The 21,856-nt window shown below is 44.3% G+C and overlaps 1 protein-coding gene across 1 annotated transcript in view; it reads right to left on the bottom strand.

Annotated features, from left to right (window-relative positions):
• LOC146861879 (uncharacterized) overlaps nt 1-21,856 on the bottom strand; it is a 241,267-nt gene that overhangs the window by 129,160 nt on the left and 90,251 nt on the right. Inside the window, exon 3 of the mRNA XM_085641050.1 lies at nt 19,198-19,308. Within this exon, the coding sequence (XP_085497176.1) occupies nt 19,198-19,308 (111 nt within the window). The remainder of the gene's footprint in view (nt 1-19,197; nt 19,309-21,856) is intronic.

Here is a 21,856-nt window from a genome sequence, read left to right as displayed (position 1 = left end):
CGTGAATTGTTTTTTGAGCTCGTTGGATCTGAGGGCTTGCTAAGTGACATGATCCATTCACAGAACAGCTGGTTGTCTGTCGAGGTATGGCCAGTTAGTGTGGGTTTGCTCTTTATTGCTTTCCCTAAGAGATCTGGCTGGGTAAGTGATATTTTCCAGTCAGGTTTGGAACTCCTGGTTATTTTCCTAGTGGTTTTCCTTGGAGCATTGTTTCCCAGTGACAGGTCAACTGGGACAAATTTATGATCTGACCAGGTTTGGATGCTAGGGGGTTTGATCGTCAAAGCGTCTGAGTTGGAGCAAATACAGTCTAGTATGTGGCCTGCGGTATGAGTAGGTTCCTGCGTCATCAGTTTAAGGCCGAGGACGCTGATTATGTCCATGAAACAGGCCACCCCTGGTCCTTCCGGGGAGTCTAGATGGAGATTGAGATCTCCAAGCAGCGTAAAGTGAGCAAATCTGAGCGTGAGCTCGCTCAGAACATCACCAATGCTTTCCAGGAAATGTTTGGGTTGGCCCGGGGGACGGTACACCAGGGCACCGGAGAACGTAAAAGAATCATGGATATTTAAACAGAAGGCCATGGCCTCTGCACCCGGGATATCTGGTAGCTCATACGTGGTACATTTCATGGTGTCACGATAGATGATGGCCAGCCCTCCTCCCCGTTTCTTCTGCCTATCCAGATGTTGAATTAAGAAGCCTTGCGGGAGGGCCACTGCTATATCCGGATTGCACCAGACCTTTAGCCAGGTTTCTGTGATAAGGAGCCAATCTAAATCCCCCTCCATGATCAGGTCATGGATGTGTAGAGCATTCTTGCACAGAGACCTAGCGTTAATGAGCCCCCCTTGCAGGACAATAGGCCGCGGTTTATCATTGGGTGCTGGCTCTGGGGCAAATGTAGCTTTACAGTGCTGACAGCCGACTGGGCCTACCCATGTGTCAGGGTTCAGAACATTGTAACAATGTATAGATGATACTAACTTTCTTGTAGTAGCTGGGTTCTAGCTGCCTTTAGCTACTGATCCTATTGTTAGCTCGAAAATTGATGGCACACCCCGTATAGACTCGAGTGTTTCCTTTCTATTGCTCAGGAGAACCCGCATATATTGGAGAGTAGCAGCTAAGTAATGAGCTTTAAAGTTTGGGAAAGTCCATTCCCCCTTTCTCTAGGTAATGTCAAAAATGTAGCTGTCCCCCTTGTTTTGCCATAGGACCATATGAATCTAGACACAAGCGTATCTAATGCTTTGAACCAAACTTTCTCAAACTCAAGCCGAATAGATCTAAAAAGATATAAAATCTTTGGTAGAAGCAGCATTGTTATAATATTACATTGGCCAACAATAGACAAATGAAGATTATGCCATCGCTCAACATCTTGTTTTGCTTTGGCTAGTATTGGTCCGATATTATTATTAACCACCTACTCTACCTTTGGCCCTATTTTTATTCCCAGATAAACAGCCTGCTCTACCACCACTTGATCCTGACTAGCTACGAACTGATTCACTACCAATTGCGTTTTTTGTAAATTAAGAGAGTAGCCTGAGATTTTCCCAAATTTTATTGCTTCCTGCTCCACTATCCACATAGTCGATGCTGGTTATGCCGATGCAACCAGGATATCATCTGCGTAAAACAGAATTTTAGTTTCAAAGCCTTGAGATTTGACAGGGACTATGGCTGAATTGGTTTCTAAATCACGGATGAAAGGGTCTATATAAATTGCAAATAGCAAACGAGAGCAAGGACACCCCTATCTCGTTCCTCTCTCAATATTGATTAATCATAATTGACTTCACATGATTTGCAGCCTGGCCACTGGACACCTATACAGTGCTTGTATTACTGCTATGAAATTCATCCCAAAGCCGATCCTTCTCATGAGTTCCCAGAGATCCTCCCAATTGACCCTGTTGAATACCTCCTCGGCATCCAACAGGGCCACGGTAAGCCCATTAATTTCAATAGAACTAGATTTAGCTCATAAAGAGGGCATAGTCTTCTGATTTCTGGGACTACTTTTTAGAGTCCTTCCAAGAAGTCTTTAATTACTGGAACTGTGAAAAAGGAAATCGGATGCAGAGATCGTGTGCAGGTCTGACAGCTTCCAAATGCACTTTAATAGATGAGAAATTGGAGCTTAGATTGAGCTAAATGAAGCAGGTATGGTAACACCCTTTTTCAGGCAATAGGGTTGTAATCATTATTTTAACAACACAAACTATCATTGTCACTTCATGGAATAACAAGATCTTGTCAAAGGATTTTTGACCTCTTTTAAAATCTTCATGGAAACAGGTGGGAGATATAGATGTCCATACTGCCTGGCTTCATGAGTAATGATGCCAAATTCAGTGAAGTTAAGTTCAGATGTTGTACTTGCGCCTGAAGTCTTGGCGGTAGATTGGGTTGGAGTGGCAGCTTTTTTATTGGTGTGAGGGATATTTGTAACAGGTTTGGGAACCACCATTGTCTTGGCCTGTCTGAAGCTATTAAAATAATCTTTCCTGGAAACTTTCTGAGTTTTAGTATTACAGAGAGACCAACGGTATTAGAAGAAAGTCATAGAAAATATTCTGGCCAAGTCCTTGAAAGGGCATTGCCACTTGTTTCTTGTTCTGATCACCTGAATGCAAAGTCTCGGCATTTTCTGTTTTGTGTCGTTATGAAGGTCTAATGCAGGTGTTTCCCTTCTTTGAAGATGTCTTTTAAAACTTCGTCACCCAGGATCCATTTGTGGTTCTCATCGTAACAGCTGTTGAGAAAGCCTGCGTGCTGGGTCATCATCCCTGGGATGTGGATCACTGTTATGTATAGATCCCTGCCTAGAGCCCAAAGCCAAATCGACTGAGCTTCCATTGATATGGGTCAAGACGAGGTGCCTTCTTGCTTTTTGATATAGTGCATGGTGGTGGTGGTGGAGGCGTCTTTCGTAATCCTGATTGTTGTCTTTTTGAGCTGGGATGGAAGGAATGGTTTGATGACTAGATAAACCTCTCTCAGGTCGAGATTTTTTTTTTTAATGACAGATTTTACTGGGTTTTTGCCATTGATATGGTCCATCAGAGTTGCATACATACATAGTATACTGCAAAATACATTGTGTAGTCATACACCCAGAATAATGGAACCAAATAAAACATGAGAAACAAACAAATTCACATTGAGCCCCAGCCACCCCCCACCTCTCCGACATGCAGTCTAAAATCTTACAAAATTGTGGTCCCAGATGTCTTTGTAGCAGCACATGCCTCTTTGCCATATTTTCAAATTTTGACATCTATTTGTTAATCTGTAGTGCATGAAGGCTCGAGAATCAATCCCCGATAATCTACCCACCTCTTGGGATGCTTTTGAGGACATCCCCTAGCTTGAAAAATTGCAACCTCAAGCCCGATGCGGAAGTCCATCACCCGCTTCCAAACCCCAAGAGCGGTGGTGTGCCTGCTTTCCATCTTCGTGCAATGTCTCGCTTTGCTAGTGTAAGACCGAGGAATAATAAGTGGCGCTTATAACGGTTTCCGCCTATGCTGTCGGTGCTATGAAGAAGGAACAGCTTTGGGACAAAGGGAACGTCCCACACCAGCACTTCCGCCAAACAGGACGGATCATTGACAGAATATCGACAGTCAGAATATCGAGGTACAAAAATATCGACACAGAAATATCGATGTCCATAATATCGAAGTCCTATGTACATAATGGTAAGTACAAAAATATTGGAAAACAAAATTCGTTGTCAAAAATATCGTTGTTAAAAATACAATTTTTTTTACTGTTTAAAAAATAATGTAAAATAAAGTAAATATTACATCTAATTAAAAGAAACAGTTAAAATTATTTTAAAATGTTTAAAATTCCAACTAATATATATAATGTAAAAATAAATTAAACATATATATGTATAAAATATAATATATATACTTACGTAATATGAGTATAAATAATTATTTCAATAACTTATAAATTGTTTAAAAACATATACAAAATTATAAATTCACATATATATATATATACACATACACCAATAATATAAATAAAAATATAAAAATATATATATAACAAATTAAAAAATTAGAATATTTTTTATCTTTTCAAAATACACTATACACTACATTAACTAAAACAGTAGAGAAAATATTGGATAGCGGAGGGGATACAATTACTATTCCTACTCCAGAGAGTGCAACAGTAAGGAAAGTGTTTGATAGCGTAGGGGTAAAAATTCCTATTCCCACTCCAGTGAGTGCAACAGTAGGGAAAGTGTTGGATAGCGTAGGGGTAAAAATTACTATTCCCATTCCAGAGAGTGCAACAGTAGGGAAAGTGTTGAATAGCGTAGGGTTAAAAATTACTATTCCAACTCCAGTGAATGCAACAGTAGGGAAAGTGTTGGATAGCGAAGGGGTAAAAATTACTATTCCCACTCCAGTGAGTGCAACAGTAGGGAAACTGTTGGATAGCGCAGGGGTAAAAATTACAATTCCCACTCTAGTGAGTGCAACAGTAGGGAAAGTGTTGGATAGCCTAGAGGTAAAAAATACTATTCCCACTCCAGAGAGTGCAACAGTAGGGAAAGTGTTGGATAGCGTAGGGGTAAAAATTACTATTCCCACTCCATTAGGTGCAAAAGTAGGGAAAGTGTTGGATAGCGGATGGGTAAAAATTACTATTCCCACTCCAGAGAGTGCAACAGTAGGGAAAGTGTTGGACAGCATAGGGGTAAAAATTACTATTCCCACTCCAGATAGTGCAACAGTAGGGAAAGTGTTGGATAGCGAAGGGGTAAAAATTACTATTCCCACTCCAGTGAGTGCAACAGTAGAGAAAGTGTTGGATAGCGAAGGGGTAAAAATTACTATTCCCACTCCTGTGAGTGCAAGAGTAGGGAAAGTGTTGGATAGTAAAGGGGTAAAAATTACTATTCCCACGCCAGAGAGTGCAACAGTAGGGAAAGTGTCAGATAGCGTAGGGGTAAAAATTACTATTCCCACTCCAGAGAGTGCAACAGTACAGAAAGTGTTGGATAGCGAAGGGGTTAAAATTACTATTCCCACTCCAGAGAGTGCAACAGTAGGGAAAGTGTTGGATAGCGTAAGGGTAAAAATTACTATTCCCACTCCCGAGAGTGTAACTGTAGGGAAAGTGTTGGATAGCAGAGGGTTAAAATTAACATACTTTTCAATTAAATACTTTTTTAATTAAATAACCAATGAATAATTAATTAATACATTATTTATAAATATTAACAAATAAACATTTATAATTACGTCATTATAATTAAATTACTTCCCACTCTATTCCCCTATAAACCCACAACTGGCTCCTAAAAAAAATAACACAATTAATATATTTATCAATTAATAAAAATTAACTACCAATTAATAATTAATTAACAATAAATTAATTATCAATACCAATAAATAAAAATTAATAATACTTAATTGTAATTAAATTACTTCCCACCCTATTCCCCTATAAACCCACAACGGAATAAAAACACAAAATGTCATTAAAAATAATTAATAATTTCTAAAAATTATTATTACATTTACTATAATTAAATTACTTCCCACCCCATTCCCCTATAAACCCACAACCTGCTACAGAACTAAAACGCAAAATTGAATTAAAAATAATTAATAATTTATAAAAATTATTATTACATTTACTATAATTAAATTACTTCCCACCCTATTCCCCTATAAACCTACAAACCGCTACAGAACTAAAATGCAAAATTTACTTTAAAAAAATTAATAACTTCTAAAAATGTAATACATATATTTTTTTAAAAATACAATACTTAAGCAAAAATATAAAACACATACATTTAAAATACATACTAAAATACATAACACTAATATAAACATCGATATTATTGACAACGATATTTTTACAAACTATATTAATGACTTCGGTATTAACAAAAACGATATTTCTTACCTTCATGTCGATATTCTGGTCACCGATATTCTTGATGTAGATATTCAGTCCCTTCGATATTTCCAACTCGATATTTTCGTACTCCGAAAATAAAAACTCGATATGTCTGTGCACCAACAGGACACCATCCATCTCGAGAACCGGGTCAATCGCAGCATTCCCACACCGTATGGAGGAATGTGCCCTCTGTAGCCCCGCACCGCAGACACACTGGAGAACTTATGAGGCCCATAAGCCATTGGCGGCTTCTCGTGAAATATGCCATGTGAAGATATTTGAATTGAATCAACCTCAATCGGGACAATATCACCGCACCCAAAGGAGACTCAAGAGCTTCCGCTGAATCGTCATTGTCGATATCGCCTAAATCTGCTTGCCATGCCGCCCGGAGGGCAGGCAGCGTATTAGAGCAATAGGTGTCTAGAGTCTGATAGATCAGGAAGGTCTTGTGGTTATTTCAGTCTCCCATCAGGAGCTTAACCTCTAGTGGGTTGAAGTCTGGAAGGTCAGTGAGGGTGCCGAGCGACGGGGACACTGCATGAAGCAAGTGTAAGTATTTATAGAACTCATTCAGATGCATCATGTATTCACACTAGAGTTCCTGGAATGACTGAAGTATAAGGCCCTGCATGATGACTCCTGAGGTGGAGATCCCTATACGATCCCACTCCTGAAAGCCACACAGCCCCGCCACCTGTGTGAGAAAGTTACCCCTCCTTTCGTCAAGTGCTGCTACCAGCCCATTTTCCGGAGGGTCTGTCGCCACACCAGTACCACAGTTCGAGTCACAGGGGGAAGAGCACTAAGGTTCGATTTGCTATATAGTAGGTCAGGTATGGATGTCTCTCCTATCACCCACCGCTCCACAGCATAAGCGATGTCAGAACCGTACCACCAGTCATTGAGTACCTGCAGATGAGATGCGGCATAGTGGGATTGAACATTCGTGGCAGCAATGCCCCCAAAGTAAGTCGACTGGAAGCAGATTTGGAGGGCCACCTGGGAGGCCCCCCCACTCAATAGAAACTGACCCAATAATGCATTGATCTTTCTGAACCAAGCAGGAGGTACAGAGTAGGGAAACTTCTGTAACTGATAAAAGAGACGGGTAAGCGAGACCATCTTAAAAATTGGTGATCTGCCAAAGAGGAACAGAGGTATCTGTGACCAGGACTTGACCTCCATCTTAACCCGCTCAAGCATTTGGGCCAGATTGCGATCCCAAGAGACATCTGTGGCAGGTGCCAAGAACACCTCCTGGTATTTTAACCCATCAACCACGATGCAGAGTCCTGTCGCCCATGCAACATCAGCCAGCGATTCCCCAAAAAGCAACAGTGCGGAACTGCCCATGTTCATGTAAAGCCCAGAAGTCTCTCCAATATTTGCATTATGAGCAAAATATGGGGTCCCAAGGAGCCGCAGGTCTGTCATAAAAAACAGGACAACGTCCACACATAGAGCTAGTCTGTCTGACAAGCCGAGGGACCACTCGAAGCCCCTTATCTGAGCATTCATCTGGACCCATGCAGCCAACGGCTCTACTGCCAAGGCGAACAACGGCGAGACATCAGGCAGCCCTGTCTGGTACTGTCCCTGATAGGGAATGGGGCGGGAACCGCCCCTGCTACACGAACCAAAGCCTTCTGGTCTTTACATAGTAACTGGACAAAAGACTGAAATTTGGGCCCCATATTGAGGCGCCAGAGGAGGGCGAACAGATATTTCCAGCTTACAGAATTGAAGGCCTTATTGAGGTCCAATAGCAAAAGTGCTGCAGGTCGGCCCAAATGATCCGTGAGGGCCAAGGCATTGTATTTGCAACGTATGTTATGGCAGGTGGCACGGTGAGGTATAATACCTGCCTGGTCTGAGTGTACCAGGTCCGGCATATGCACTATTAGTCTGTTCACTAGGGCCTTCGCGAGGAGCTTGACCTTGATGTTTATAAGAGAGATCGGGTGGTAGAAAGAATGGGACTCCGTGGATGCCTTGGCTTGGGAAACACGACAATCTCAGAATGTTGCCAGTCAGGGGGCATACGCATCTCTTGTAGGGCAGCCTGAATCGTCTACAGTAAGTGTGGTCCAATTTGTGGCATAAATGCTCTTAAAAATTTGCAAGGGAATAATCAGGTCCTGGGGTCTTCCCAGGGCATAGCTCCGTCAGGGCCGCAGTTAATTCTTCAACTGTGAGCACCCCCATCCAGCTGTTTCCTGGCCGACGCCGAAAGAGATTTGGGGTCAGGCCAGTAATTAAGTCGTCGATTTAGGTTGCTGTCACGACCTTGTTCTCAGCAAGAGCTACATAGTACTCTGTGAAGCTTTGAGCTACCGCCACAGGGTCAGATAATAGATCACCGCGTCCATCTTGAATAATTAGAACCGGAGTAATCGCCAGTGATGTCTGGCGCTCTAGAGCCTGTGTAACATTTTACTGGACTTGTCTTCCCATTGATATATGCGGCTTTGGGACGCCTGACATGCACATTTAGCTTCCTCCAGGAGCACATGCTGATAGTTTTGTTGAACCAAGCCCAGCTGTCTATGCGCCGTTGCCCCCCCCCACACCATGGCTACGCTCTTCCAGATCAGATTGCTGTGTCTCCAGTCCTGATAGCTGCTTGGTTCTGCACCAACGCTCAGCCATACTGAAGCTGATATCTGAGCCAATCATGTGACCTTGGACCCCAGAAGGTGCCTATCCCGCAAGAGGAGAATGTCAGTCTGTAGTCTTTTGGCCTGCCGAAGCACCACCCCACACTTAACCTTATCCAACAACCCACGGACATTCCATGTTATAACACCAAACTGGCCAGTGGAATCGGTGGGGTCTGCATCAGCCATCTGTGTCTGCGGTAAGCTTATCAAAGGCAACCATGGATGGAGTTGTGTGCAGGTGCTTGCCAGGCCTGTACATTACAAACTTTAAACAAACATTAGAACAAACCCCTCTGCTTCCCATTACCTCACAGCGGTAGAAGTATCTGTCGCGGAGAGAGTCCAACTTTGACTCCAAAAGGGGACAAGAGCGGGCTTTGTCCAATGGATCCCCATGTCCTCAAACAATTAGCATTTTCTCTTTAAAGGCTTTACTCCAGGGCAAACCATATGTGCAGCCCTTTGCAGTATGCCGTCCTCACATCTCATAGGAAAGTTCGAGGATACCACCGAGGGCAGCGGCGGCCGCAAGCCCCATGGCTAGACCAGGGTCAGGCCTCCGGGCCACAGAGTTTAATCAGTGTTCATCTCCCAGATGCTTTGATCTCCAAGACGACCGTGATCTGTTTCGACATTTCTCTTTGGGTTTGGCCTGTTGCGAGCGATCATTGCTTGAGCACAAATCTGAGTCAAAAAGCGGCTGAGTATGCAGTTTCGCCGAAACAGTCTCATTTGTCCATGCAAAGATTTCTTATGGGGTGTCAAAGCGTTTGAGAATTATACACTATTCACATGTGGGCAGGGAACAGAAAGAAGCATGTATTGAATTTTGAGATCTCAGAGATCTTTTTTTTACTGCGACAAAGGACTGGCGCTGTTGCCGAAACATCTTCGTATAATCTGGAAAAATCATGATACAGTGAGACTCATAGAGCAGTGCGTCCTGACTCCGGATGAATTTTAGGATAGGGACTCTGTCGTTGGAAATTGAGCATTTAGGCAAGAACATGTCGTGGTTGAGCATCCGGGGGAGGCTTCCTAACCAGGGCCCCATGGGCCTATTCTGTGTTGAAGCAGGAGGAAACCGAGTCAGAGGGCATAATTTGTGATCCATTGGGCGAGGAATTTCCCTTCGCTACGTTCCGGAAAGCCCACAACTGTAGGTTGTTGCATCGGGCCCAGTCCTCTGCATTATCGACCTGCGCCGCCAACTCTTTAGTCACGGACGTGAGCTCAGTGACCTTTTGTTATAGGGAGGCCATTGTATCTTCAACGTTGAATACTCTAGTCTTGGCCTCAGTGATCCACTCCACAGCTCTCCGCAGGTCCTGGCGCAGCAAGGTCACGCTGGAGCCCACCGCTCCTATCCTGGCATTCAGCATGTCCCTGAACTGGGTGATAGCGGCTAGGAGCACTGCATTGTCTGGCGCCGCCTCCAGGGTCCCCCTCGAGTCAGCCGCCGCAGCCCCAGCCCCCATTAATTTGCCCACTGTGCTCTGTCTGGCCTCGGAGCCTGCAGACTTGTCCTTGGTCATGCTGCGGCCCTGACCAGCCTGTAATCCACAAATGTTTACCTTTCACTATTGATGGGACCCAGACCTGCCAGTCCCCTCTATCCAGGACTCCAAGAGGGCAGCACAAGCAGTCGGGCTGGTAGGAGGCAACACCGCACCAGAACTGTCAGGGCAGACTCAGCAGCCTAAGACCGACATCCAAAGGCCCCCGGAGAAAGTGTATACAACCGCCGTGGGGTAGCCACGGGTCGCTAATTATACTGGTACTGGCTCAGCCGCCTACGTAATCAGGGACCCTTCTGCACCTCCAGCATTAGTAGAGATCCTCCAGTGGCTGCACTTCTTCAGGGGTATGGCCCCCACAACTGCACAGTCTAATACAGTCCAAGCCAGGGCCCAGCACGATCCACAACAGCCGGCCATAGCCCGAACAGCCCCGTAGGCAGCATCAACCCGCACACTGCAACGTCACTCACCGGGCAGGATGGGCTGGGCAACACTGATTCCACACAGCCCCTGCCTCCGCCGCACTCCTTCTCCTGGCATCAGCCGGATGGCCACTTTCCTTCCCAGTTCACTAGGCCGCACAGCAGGCCGTGCTGGGCCGTGCCTCCACCTCCTCCGGCAAGGGTTGGGAAAAACCCACACGGGGGCTCTCTGGGTTTCCATACGGGGGCCGCAGGAGCAACACAAAAGCCTGGGCCAGGGACAGCCCGGACAGGTTTTCGATCGCTGCCCTAGCCGTGTCTCCACTGCCCTTGTTGAGAGCTGGGGAGAAACCTGCGCGGCCAGCCCGTGAAGTATGGCTACTTCCTTCTGCTATAGAGCTGTTGCAGCCTCTGGCCCACCAACCATGGTCAGCACGGGAGCCGGGGCGCAGGACGGAGTGAGCAGGCCTCCAATCACCTCCGTGGCCTGACATGGCTGCCAACTCAGCCACAGCCAGCCACCGATCCCAGATCACCGTCATTAGGCCGCACCCATAGCTCACACCGCCACTTTTCTTTCAGCCCTTCGCCATCCAGCACTCTCTAGCTCCTGGAGCGCTAGTAGGTGAAACAAATTGACAGGAATCGGGTAGAATGATGGAGGACTTCGGCGAGGCTGGTGGTGCTCACCTAAAACATGTCCGCCATGGTGGACCGCTAGGCCACGCCCTCTCTCAGGTCGAGATGTATGCGATATGTTCTCTCCCTATCGATCTACTGTACTGGAATCTTCAGATCATTCAAAGGAGCACCTCGTCCTATCAGAGATGAATCTGTAACAATTGCTTGTAAAGGAGATTTTATCCGAAAGGGGACTCCTTGAAGATGATATTGGGCCCGAATCAGAAAGGTAGACATCAGTTCTAAACTTAGACTTCAGGTCTATGTTTAGCTTTGTGAATTGGGCCTTGTGACTACTGCACCACCATGCTATAGACTAGACTGATGCAGTAATTAGCATCAAATGTTCTTCCTAACTGTTAATCTTTTGACACAATTGTTCCTTCAGACACCATTCCAGGGGTCTCGATAGTAGGCGTGTATTGGAGCAATGTATACACAAGATGCCATATAAATTAGGAGCAATAAGATTTGTCTGGCTTTTGGATTGATTGGCTCTCAATCATAGATGAGATTTGTCCCACATAGAAGACAGGCTCCCTCCCTTTTATGGTATCTATAGTTGCCTCTAGGTAGGATACCCTATGTACAGGAATGGCAGTTGATTTCTGCAGAAAAACTTGAAGCCTTAATTTGCATGATACAGGATGAATGATACATGGAGGTCTTGATTCTTCTTTTGCTGATTGTTGGCCTATAGAAGCCAGTCATTCAACCACGGATAAATTAAGATGACCATTTCTACTGAAATGGGCTACTAACACTGCCATAGTTTTCACGAAGGTGCAAAGAGCTGATTTAAGATCAAATAGCAGGCATCTAAATTGGTACCCCTACCACCAATCCTAAGAATTGTCTGTGCTGTGGAGTTACTGATTAGTGAAAGTGCACATTTTCAAAGTCTATCGCACACATCCAATCCATTTGTCTTAGATGCGAAATGATTCGATAAAAGACAGTCTTCAGAATTTCTCGCTTTTGATGTATTTGTGAATCAATGGTCTAAAATTGGTTTGAACTCTGGAATTTTACCTTTCTTTTGCACTTGAAAATAACTGCAGTATATCTCTGGGCCTTTTGGCCTTTTTCAAAAGAAGAGCACTTTTTTTTAATCAGAATTTAAATTTGATACTCTGATGACAGTTTTGTTGGAACTGGCTGTGGAACTGCCTTGCAAAGTAGGAACTATCCATGACACACAATATCTCTTGTGATTGTACTTCCCTCTAACTGATTCCAAGAAACCACTCCCCCCACTCGAGTTGGAAATAAAGGGAGGAGAGGATGTCTTGGGTTTGGATGATTGTCTTTTATCAGGATATATCTCCAACCCTGCGGATAATGTTGTGGCTGGAAGGGCCAGCAAGGTGACTAAACCCAGCAATGCAAGAATCTGCAGTTCTTAGTTTTATTCTGCTACCTGAGACAATTTTTTTCTTCCCTCCAATTCCATTGCTTTAGTTAACTTTTCAAGGTTGGGTGACTCAAAACCCTCCAATTTCGGTGTCAAGGGTCTGGTATTGAGCCTCCATTGCTGATTTAGCACAGGCTTCGGCCCTGAAGATGAAGGGACATAGGTGAGGGCAGTGAACTGTGGTGGTGTTCAAACACTTTCTTGCGTGACTCCACGGCTCTGTCCCAGTGTCGATCGTAGCCCAAAGGCAGCCAAGCAGCAGCTACAGAGATTTTTTAACTGAAGTGTCTGGGCCTAGAAGACCGACTCCCAAAGAAGCAGTACTCTACCTCGGCACCTGGGTGTTTAAGTGGGTGGGTCTGTGGAGCGGTTGTTGGGGCCAGGGTGATACTCATGGCTGTCCTGGGTCTTGACTTTGTGTTCAGCCCACCAGCATTGAAGCTAAAGGTGTTCCCTTGAGCTACTCCCCCTCAGAGGAACTTGAAGACATGGTTTGTAGGCTGGGCGTTAGCTAATGCACTGGTACTCTGAGGGTCGTGCCTCCTCTGTCTCAACATTGTTGCTTTTGTTCACCAAAGCCATCCAGAGTCCCTGCATATGACTGCTGATGCTTTTTTAGATGCAATCAACTTCTTTCTAGCCTGTACTTTAGGGTTGTCTTCTTGCACCTTAAGAGGGGGAGCAGGGGCAGGTGAGTCGGTGTCATGCACATTTTGATAAATGGAGGAGTCACACAGCATTTTGAGACTTGAAGCTTCGTCTCAGAAAAATAACTTATAATTTCCAAAGAATAGAGTTTAAAGGTTTAGGTGTAGGGGTCTGGGGTATAAGGTTACATTTTGGGGTGTAGGGTCAAAGGTACAGGGCATAGGGTATATGATGAAGGGTTTAGGGTATACGGTAATGAGTAGGGGTATAAGATTAAGAGAATAAAGTCTAGGGTTAAGCTTTGGAACAGCATTAAGAGTTTGGGGTACAGGGTTAAGGGAGTTAAGGGTTAAAAGTATGGGGTTAGGGTTAAGGGCTCTGTGATAAGTGTACACAGTTAAGGATTTTTAGTAACCCTGGGCGTAGTTTGCGAAGTTGCACTACGCGAAGCTACGCAAAGTGCACTTCGCACTACGCGAGCTACGCGTAGCACTTCGCGAACTGCGTAGTACCCTGTTCGCACTGTGCAAGATGTCGTTTTCAAAGATTGCACAGTGCGGACAAGCATCCGGCACTGTGCAATCATTGAAAACGGCATCTTGCACAGTGCGAGCTGTAGTTTTCTGCTGCTCGAGTAAATTTTTACTCGAGCGGCAGATTTCTCAACGCGGACTGGTAGTTTCTCATCGCGAGCGGTCGCGAGCATACGCAACCATTCGCCATGAGAAACCTGACCTCCTCGCGTTGAGAATCTCGCCGGGATGTTCATTTTCCATGCTCGCGATCGGCAACTTGATGTTGCTGATCGCGAACAAGGAAAAAGTCTCGCCGGGATGTCATTTTGCTTGCTCGCGGTCGCCAACTTGATGTTGAGGACCGCGAGCAAGCAAAAAATGACCGCTGCAATACGCAATGCTACGCTACGCATGTTTGCACTGTACTACGTGCAATTTGCGTAGTGCGAAGTAGCGCAAACTACGCAAGCGTAGCGTAGTGCTTTGCCCAGGCTTAATTTTTAGTATACGGTTAAGGGCATGGCGTTAATAGTTTGGGTATAGAGTTAAGAGAAACAGAGGTTAAGGGCACTGGGTTAGGATTAGATGGTAAAAGGGTAATGGTATAGGGTTGCAGATCTATGGGAAAGAGATTGAGGTCTAGATTAGGGGCATAGGGCTTTGTGGTTCAGGGTTAGAGATGAAGTTAAGTGTGTTGGACTAAGGATTTGGGATAGAAGGTTAAAGGATTAGGGTACTGAGTTCAGTGTTGTGGTATAGGGTACAGAGCTAACCTTTAATTATTACATTTGTTTAAACCACAACCAGATCCTGGAATGTACGAACTATGTACGACACAGGAAAGCTGTCTCAAGTAACATCTGAGATGAGATGCTACAACCTACACATACTGGGGGTCAACAAAACTAGGTGGACCAGATCTGTCAGGATGAAACCCATGACAGGAGAGATTGTACTGTTCTTAGGAAGGGACGATGAGCAACATTACAAAGGAGTCCCAAGCTTGGGGACAGAGAAATGCCTAACTGAGTGGAAGCCAGCCAAGAGCAAGCTCATGACAGCCAGGTTAAAAGGCAGACACATCAACACCACCATTATCCTGTGCTATGCTCCAACAAATCAAGAATTATTTTTACTAACAGATGCAAACTGATCTGGAAGCTGTGCGGCACAATAACCTGAAGATTGTGATGAGAGACTTGAAAGCTAAAGTGGAAAATGACAACCAGAAACATGACAGAGCCCTAGAAAAGCTAAGTTGTAGAACAATGAACTGTAATGAAGAAAGACTGTTTGAATTTTGCACCACAAATGATCTGGCCATAGTAAGAACTTTCTTCCCCCACCGTGATATTCACAAACTAATTTGGTGCTCCCCCAATGGCAGAGACAGAAACCAGATTGACCACCTGATGATAAGCAGCATCTGGAGACGCTCACTGCAAGATGTCAGAGTGAGGAGGGGAGCAGACGTTGGAAGTGATCACCATCTAGTTACTGCTGTTGTGTAGCTGAAGCTCAGAAAAACAGAATGCACAAACATCAGGATGAAAGCATCTTGATGTGGCAAACTTACAGGACCCCTAAGAGTGAGAAGGCATTAGTCTTACAAATCAAACACAGATACCAACTACTGACAGACACAGAAGATCAGTCTTAGCCAGCTGTAGATGCAGTCAACATGAAATAAGTACAGGTCTCTTCAACATATGTGAAGAGCAGTGAAAAATGCCTTAAGACCAAAACAAGGAAGAGGAAACAAGCATTGGCATAGCCAATAGGTCTCGCTTTTGGGACCTTATAAGTATTTAGTTATGCAGCACAATATCCTTGGTGCAACAACATTAACTGTTGCATGGGTAAACACTTATAAGGTCCCAAAAGCGAGACCTATTGGCTATGCCAATGCTTGCTTTTCTTTATAAGAAATGTAATGTTGACAAGAGGTAATGTTATGCCCAGGCAATCCTTGAATTGCATTATGTCTATGATATCTCAAAATGCCAATAAAGAGAAATAAAAAAATGAAAAACAAGGACGCCGGTAAGCCACTGGGATTGGGAGCCCCGTCCTTTCTCATGTGCGAATGATGCTTTCAGCCTTCCTGCAATTTGTATGTTTGGCTACTGAATGACGGGTCTCATGTGGTTGTAAGGATAGATCATGCTCTGAGCTGTCTCTATTCCTAGGCTGGGTGGCTGGCTCCCCAGTAGGAACATCAGCGGAGTAGATTTTCTTAACAACCATGACCCCGGACTGACTGATGAATGACCGGGTGGCCGGGTATAACTCTGTTACGTGTCGGATCCAAGCAGCTTCTGGGATGCCATACTTCCTTGATTCCTTGCAGCTTTTTAATTTGTTCACGTGCTCCCAGAAGCGCATATGGTCTGGGTGTTTCTGCAGCTGGTATATGGTTTCATTCCTGTTGGTTCTTGCCACCTTATGTTCCCAGACTGTTTCCTTAAGGGTTAATCTCTTACGTTTGACCTCCGCGATTAAATTTAGTGGGTTTTTGTTTGTGGGTCCACAGAGTTCTGCAGAGACCCTTGTTGCGACAATAATGGCTTGATCATGTTGCGTTCTGACTCTCCATCCCCCACCGAGTTGTGATGCATTGGACTTGATTGCTTCTCCCTTCAAAAGAGTTCTCAGGAATGGATCACCCACTAATAATCATGACAAAAATAAATGTAACTTTTGAACAAAGAAAAGTGACTGAGAACCTATGTGCGAAGTACAGTTGGAGATATTAGACAAACATAAAAGAGTTGGAAGTGCTTCACTTCGCAGTAAATTGGGCCAAGGTTCATTTCGAACTCCCTAGGTGTGGTGGGAAGAGCACACCAATGAATGACAGGAAATGACACCGTCATCAGCAAGCAGAGGAAACTGCAGCATGTCACACTTCCAGCTCCATGTACCCAACTGAGAAACATTAAAGAATGTTCTAGATGAAAGCTGGTGATGTAAGAAATTGAAAAAATATATAAAATGCAGGAAGTCCTAGATAGCAAGATAGCGTGAACTCACGTTGTAACATAAGGTAGTATTGAGTTGTTGAGCCCTTGGTTACTTCCGTTAAGATTGTCTATCCCCCCCTGGCTTCCTACGTCATTGAAAATAGCCCGAGGTGTGGGTATCACTGAATGTGCAGTTTTATATCACGCAAACTTGTCTCGAGGCAATTAAAGTGCTTAAGTGATTTGACCAGAATCACAGGATGCTGTGCTGGCGCTGGGACTCGAACGTGTTCCCCCAGTTCGAAAGTCAGCAGCTTTGGCAATTAATTCACGTGGATTCCCTCACCTTGTTAGTTGGTGGACACATTGTAAGCTCTCCATGACCAGTTCAGATGCCCGCAGAAGCAGCGTCATCGCCCCTGCGTGACAGATTGTAGAGCTCCTTCCGGACACATCGCATGAGACACCGCGCGACAGTTAGGGACAACTGTATGGAATAGATTGCATGGCAGATGGCTTACAAAGCTTGTGCCAGCTTGACAACCGTCCGTATCTCTGTGTGCACGACAAAGCCTCTAATGATATATGTAGCCCCGTGAGTAGCATGCTAATTATGTTATCTAAACACAAAGCTCTTTAGTGCCTCGCCATTAGTAACAAGCGCGTAAACACCAAACTGTGATTATGTCTAAAATCCTTTCTTAAAAGGTGTGTAGATGTGAGGCACAAACACTGGACACCAGGAGGCTTAAGTAACACGTTCTGGCCAATTGTTGAGCTCTGGCGGATATTCACCTATCAGATACGTTAAGGGGTTGGGGGTTGTTTGCAAAAGAGTTGATCTCGCGAGCAGCATTCACTTAATCTTCATGTTGCTATTGCTTTAAGTGTCAGGTACGAAAGTTTTCCTAAGTGACGCTTTTCTTCCAAAAAGAAAACAAGCATTGGCCGCGACCAAAAAGAAAACATGCGGCCGCGACCGGGAGCAACAGGAGAAGAAGAAACAAGCACTGTCCGCAAGCAAAAAGAAAACGTGCGGCCGCGACCGGGAGTTGTGTGCGCAAAAATAAAAGAAAAAGAAAACACGCGAGTGCTGCGCGCACGCACAGGGAGAGCGAGAGAAAAGCCAGACGGCGCCTCTGCGCTGCGCAGGGCCCCGAAAGTGAAAGTGATCGCGGTGCACTTAATGACCCGTGACGGAGAAAAGACAGATGGCGGCTGCGCGCGTGCACGCGCTCGTGAACGCAAGCTTGAGGCCACCAAAAGTCTCTGGTAGCACTTTGAAAAGCCTGTTACGTAATGTCTCGCAGAGCAGCGCATGCGCTGGCTCAGGCGAGACCTAAAAAGGATAAGACAAGACATACAGCAAGTTATTGAAGACAGGAAGACCAAACAACAGAATGAAAAGCAAATATGATAGGCAGTCAGTGACATCAAGAGCGGACTGAATAAGGCCAGGAATGCCTTCAAGAAACAATGGGTGTAGGTCATCTCAGTACAGCAACCAATACCAAGCTGAGACTTTACCAGAGCTGCGTTCTATCCACACTCTTGTACGGATAAGAATGGTTGTGGATGACTGCAAGCAACATCACCAAACTGTCAGTCTTCCACATCAGTAACTTACGAAGAATCTTGCACATTTTCTGGTCGCAGACCATCTCCAACCAGGAACTGCCTACCAGATACAAGCTAGAGAGGATGGACATCACCATGAGAAACAGATAGAGATGGATAGGACACACCATCAGAGGAGAACAAGGCTCAATCACAAGATCAGTTCCCCATTGAGCCCAGGAGGGTAAAAGGAAAAGAGGGAGGCCAAAAAACACCTGGCGGCGAACTGTGGAAACAGAAATGAAGAGCCTGTACCACAGATGTGGCACTGTACTGGAACTTGCACAAGACTGACAGCAATGGAGTTTCTTGTTTGCTGCCCAACATGCCACTCGGCATAATAGGCAGTAAGTAAGTACAGTTGGAAATGTGTTCAATTTAAGGTGTATTGATGAATGCTAGTTATTTTTGCCTGTTTAAATGCTTAAAAATGATATGTGTTGCTTTTGTAATTGTAATTGCATTTATATATTTTCACCATAATACTGTACTTTATTTTAATAACCTGGCAAAATGTTAGATTTCCTGTTGTCTGTTCCAAGGACAGGTGAATAAAAAAATAAAGAACACTCTTCCTACATCAGTGCACTTACTATGTCCCCAAAACAAGCAAGCAGACTTGCAGCAAGTAGCAAGCATATTAAATGTGTCAGTGCTCCTGTGTCACTTTATGCACACAAAACTTCATGGATGTGTAAATGTGGGTTGCAGACAACAATTATGGGTTTTTGTCTGTGAAATTCTAGGCTACTGCTGTGTAAAAAATTACTTTAACATTACTGGAAAATCACAGCTCACTCACTTTCCGAATAATTGGTTCTGTGCCTTCTTTCGATCTCCTGGTGGTTCCCGTAAATGAGTTGTTCCTTTTCTTTAGCTTTTAATGAAAATACAGATGTTGCAATCACAGGACCTGTTTTACATTTGAAAAAGAAATGTTCAAGTTATGTATAACTCTTTTTATAATTACCCAATTAACAGATATATTAGTATGGAAAAGTGGGACACGGGAGAAAACTACAACAAAATGTCTTCTGTACTAACTGGAATTCACGAGAAACATTGGAGTTAGATCATTTATTTCAAATATCGTTACTGTGTGACAAGAGACACCAGGGAGGTCAAATACAATATGGATGGTTCAAGGCTAACATTGCAGTGTGCTGTGCTGAGACCCCTCTTACCATACTGGATAGAGAAAAAACAACACAAATTATTTATGACACCCACAAACCCCGCTCTCTGTGTAGATTACTCTGGAGTTGCCTTGAAGGGTTTTCTATGAACTTCTATGTTCCCATGAAGACATGGGTCTCCAGCATAGGTCTAGGACGACCCGCTATATACTAGACATTAACAATTTCCGAATAAGATATATTTGTATATAATTAGCTCCACTGTAACACCTTGACATAGTTGTTATCCTGACTATCTGGAAAGGCAGCGCCCTCCTGAAGATACAAAAGGTAAAAAGTTCAAAACTACACTAGACATTTCTAATAGATTTTTCAGTCATAACCTGGCTTTTGAGAGCCAGGACATGTCCGTGTTCAGCGCCCTCGGTTCCCAGAGACTATACACAAGACCACCCATGGGAAATAAGAATAGACACGGAGTTTTTCCGGCACGGATTGTGTCCCTATTGCATGATATTGACCGTGATGCTTTCTCTTATGTCGATTACATATACCTGATGGATGACCAGAACAAAATAACAAGGGACATTGATGTTAGACCTTCTTTACGGTGTTCAAATTAAATCCCCCGTTTTCGCGTTCTGTTCTTTCCTAGGATTTAGTCTGAACACCGTAGACAAGGTCAACCTACAATGTCCCTTGATATTTTGTTCTAGTCAGGCCCTACCACCTAAACAAAACACACAAATGCAGCTATTGTTTGGGAAGACGTACTTTTGTAATATAGGTATGCACCGATAGGTAACAAGACACACTTGGAGAGGGATCTTTCCAGGAAAGACTTTGTGACAGCACCTGAGATATAGTACTTTCATCTGTGTATACTAAAGTACGGGATCTGCTGCCAACACCCAGAGATCTTCTGATGTATAATCATTTTGCTACTACGTTCTATTTTTTCTTGGGATTTTTTTGTGACTCTGCAGAATCTCTGCAACATGGCGCTGCCAACATTTGGTCTGGTGCTTATTTATGGGACCCCTAAGTAGCACTTGTGCTTGTCCACAATAAAATCGCACCATTACCTGGAGACGTCCATGGTGGGAGGGCATTGCCTCCTCAGTTTTTTATGGTCTACCTATTGCTGTTGGTTTTTCAAGCTTGAAACCTAAAAGGTTTTTTGACCCGTTTTCATGCTACAGTCCGAATCATTTTGTTCTGCTTAATGGCTCAACCAGTTGCGATCCCGGGTCATTGCTGCGCGGTGGTTACTCAACATTTGTTGCAGCATGGAGTCCCCAATGCATGGTCTCCGGTTGTTTTTGTAGTCGAGGCAGATCCAGCATACCGTATCGGAGTGTTTTACTCCTGGGTTACGTTTCCCCCCATGGATGCGAATGAAAATGCTTTTCATCACTACACTGCTGCGGCTGTTCCGGCAGCTCATTGCCCTTATGCCAGGGGTGTGGAATTTAATAAAATATGTATTTGTCCATGGGCAGGTTGCTTCATAAATCTACTTGTCCTGTAACATGATTCACTTGTCCCTTTTATGCCATGTAGTGGCGGTGACAAATTATGACAGGAATCTCATTATACAAGAGCTCTGATATAGCCTTGCTGATTATACCAGGGCTCATACCATAGTAGTGTTTAAATACTTGAAATCCCCTTATGTTGCCAAGTTTCCGCAGATCTACATACTGGGGCTGAAGGTAGTGGTAAGCAATAGTTCCAGGGTTAGAATGCCCTTTTGAGTCTGTGCAAACTTACTAACTTGCACGTTTTAAGGGTTTTCAAAAACTCTTGTCTAAACTTTTCTCATATTGAGAAATGCTGGAAATTTCCTCCTGACAATGGCAGACGTAAACCTTCTTCCAGAGTTGGGAAAAAGGGGTTGGAGGGAAAGTAAACTTGCAAACACTCAGATTTTCGCAAGAGCAAATCTACTCATGCTAAAATGCAGTTCACAAATATTTTCTAGGAGTAGTGTTTCTTGTCCTACTTCTGTAAATTCTTGGGAATTCACCAAAGCTGTGTAGCTTCACTTAATGCAAGACATATACCAGGGGTGCACTTTTGAGACTTTCTTTAATAATTGGGACCCTAATTTGGTCTGGCGTTGACCATGACCTTTTGCGTTTATTAAAATTCTGTCTCTCTCTCTCTCACTGTATCGGCTGGCTTCACTGTGAGCGACAGCATCCTGCTCTTTCATAAGGAGCATATCAGCACACAAAATAGTTTTGTTCAGTGCTAGTAGCTACTGTGGCAGTGTGTGCTTTTTGAGACCAAAAACAATGTTTGCTTTTGCCAATGTTTGTT

This window comes from Triturus cristatus, chromosome 2_2 (genome assembly GCF_964204655.1).
Source record: "Triturus cristatus chromosome 2_2, aTriCri1.1, whole genome shotgun sequence".
Taxonomy (NCBI): domain Eukaryota; kingdom Metazoa; phylum Chordata; class Amphibia; order Caudata; family Salamandridae; genus Triturus; species Triturus cristatus.
This window is presented reverse-complemented; position numbering and strand designations above follow the sequence as displayed.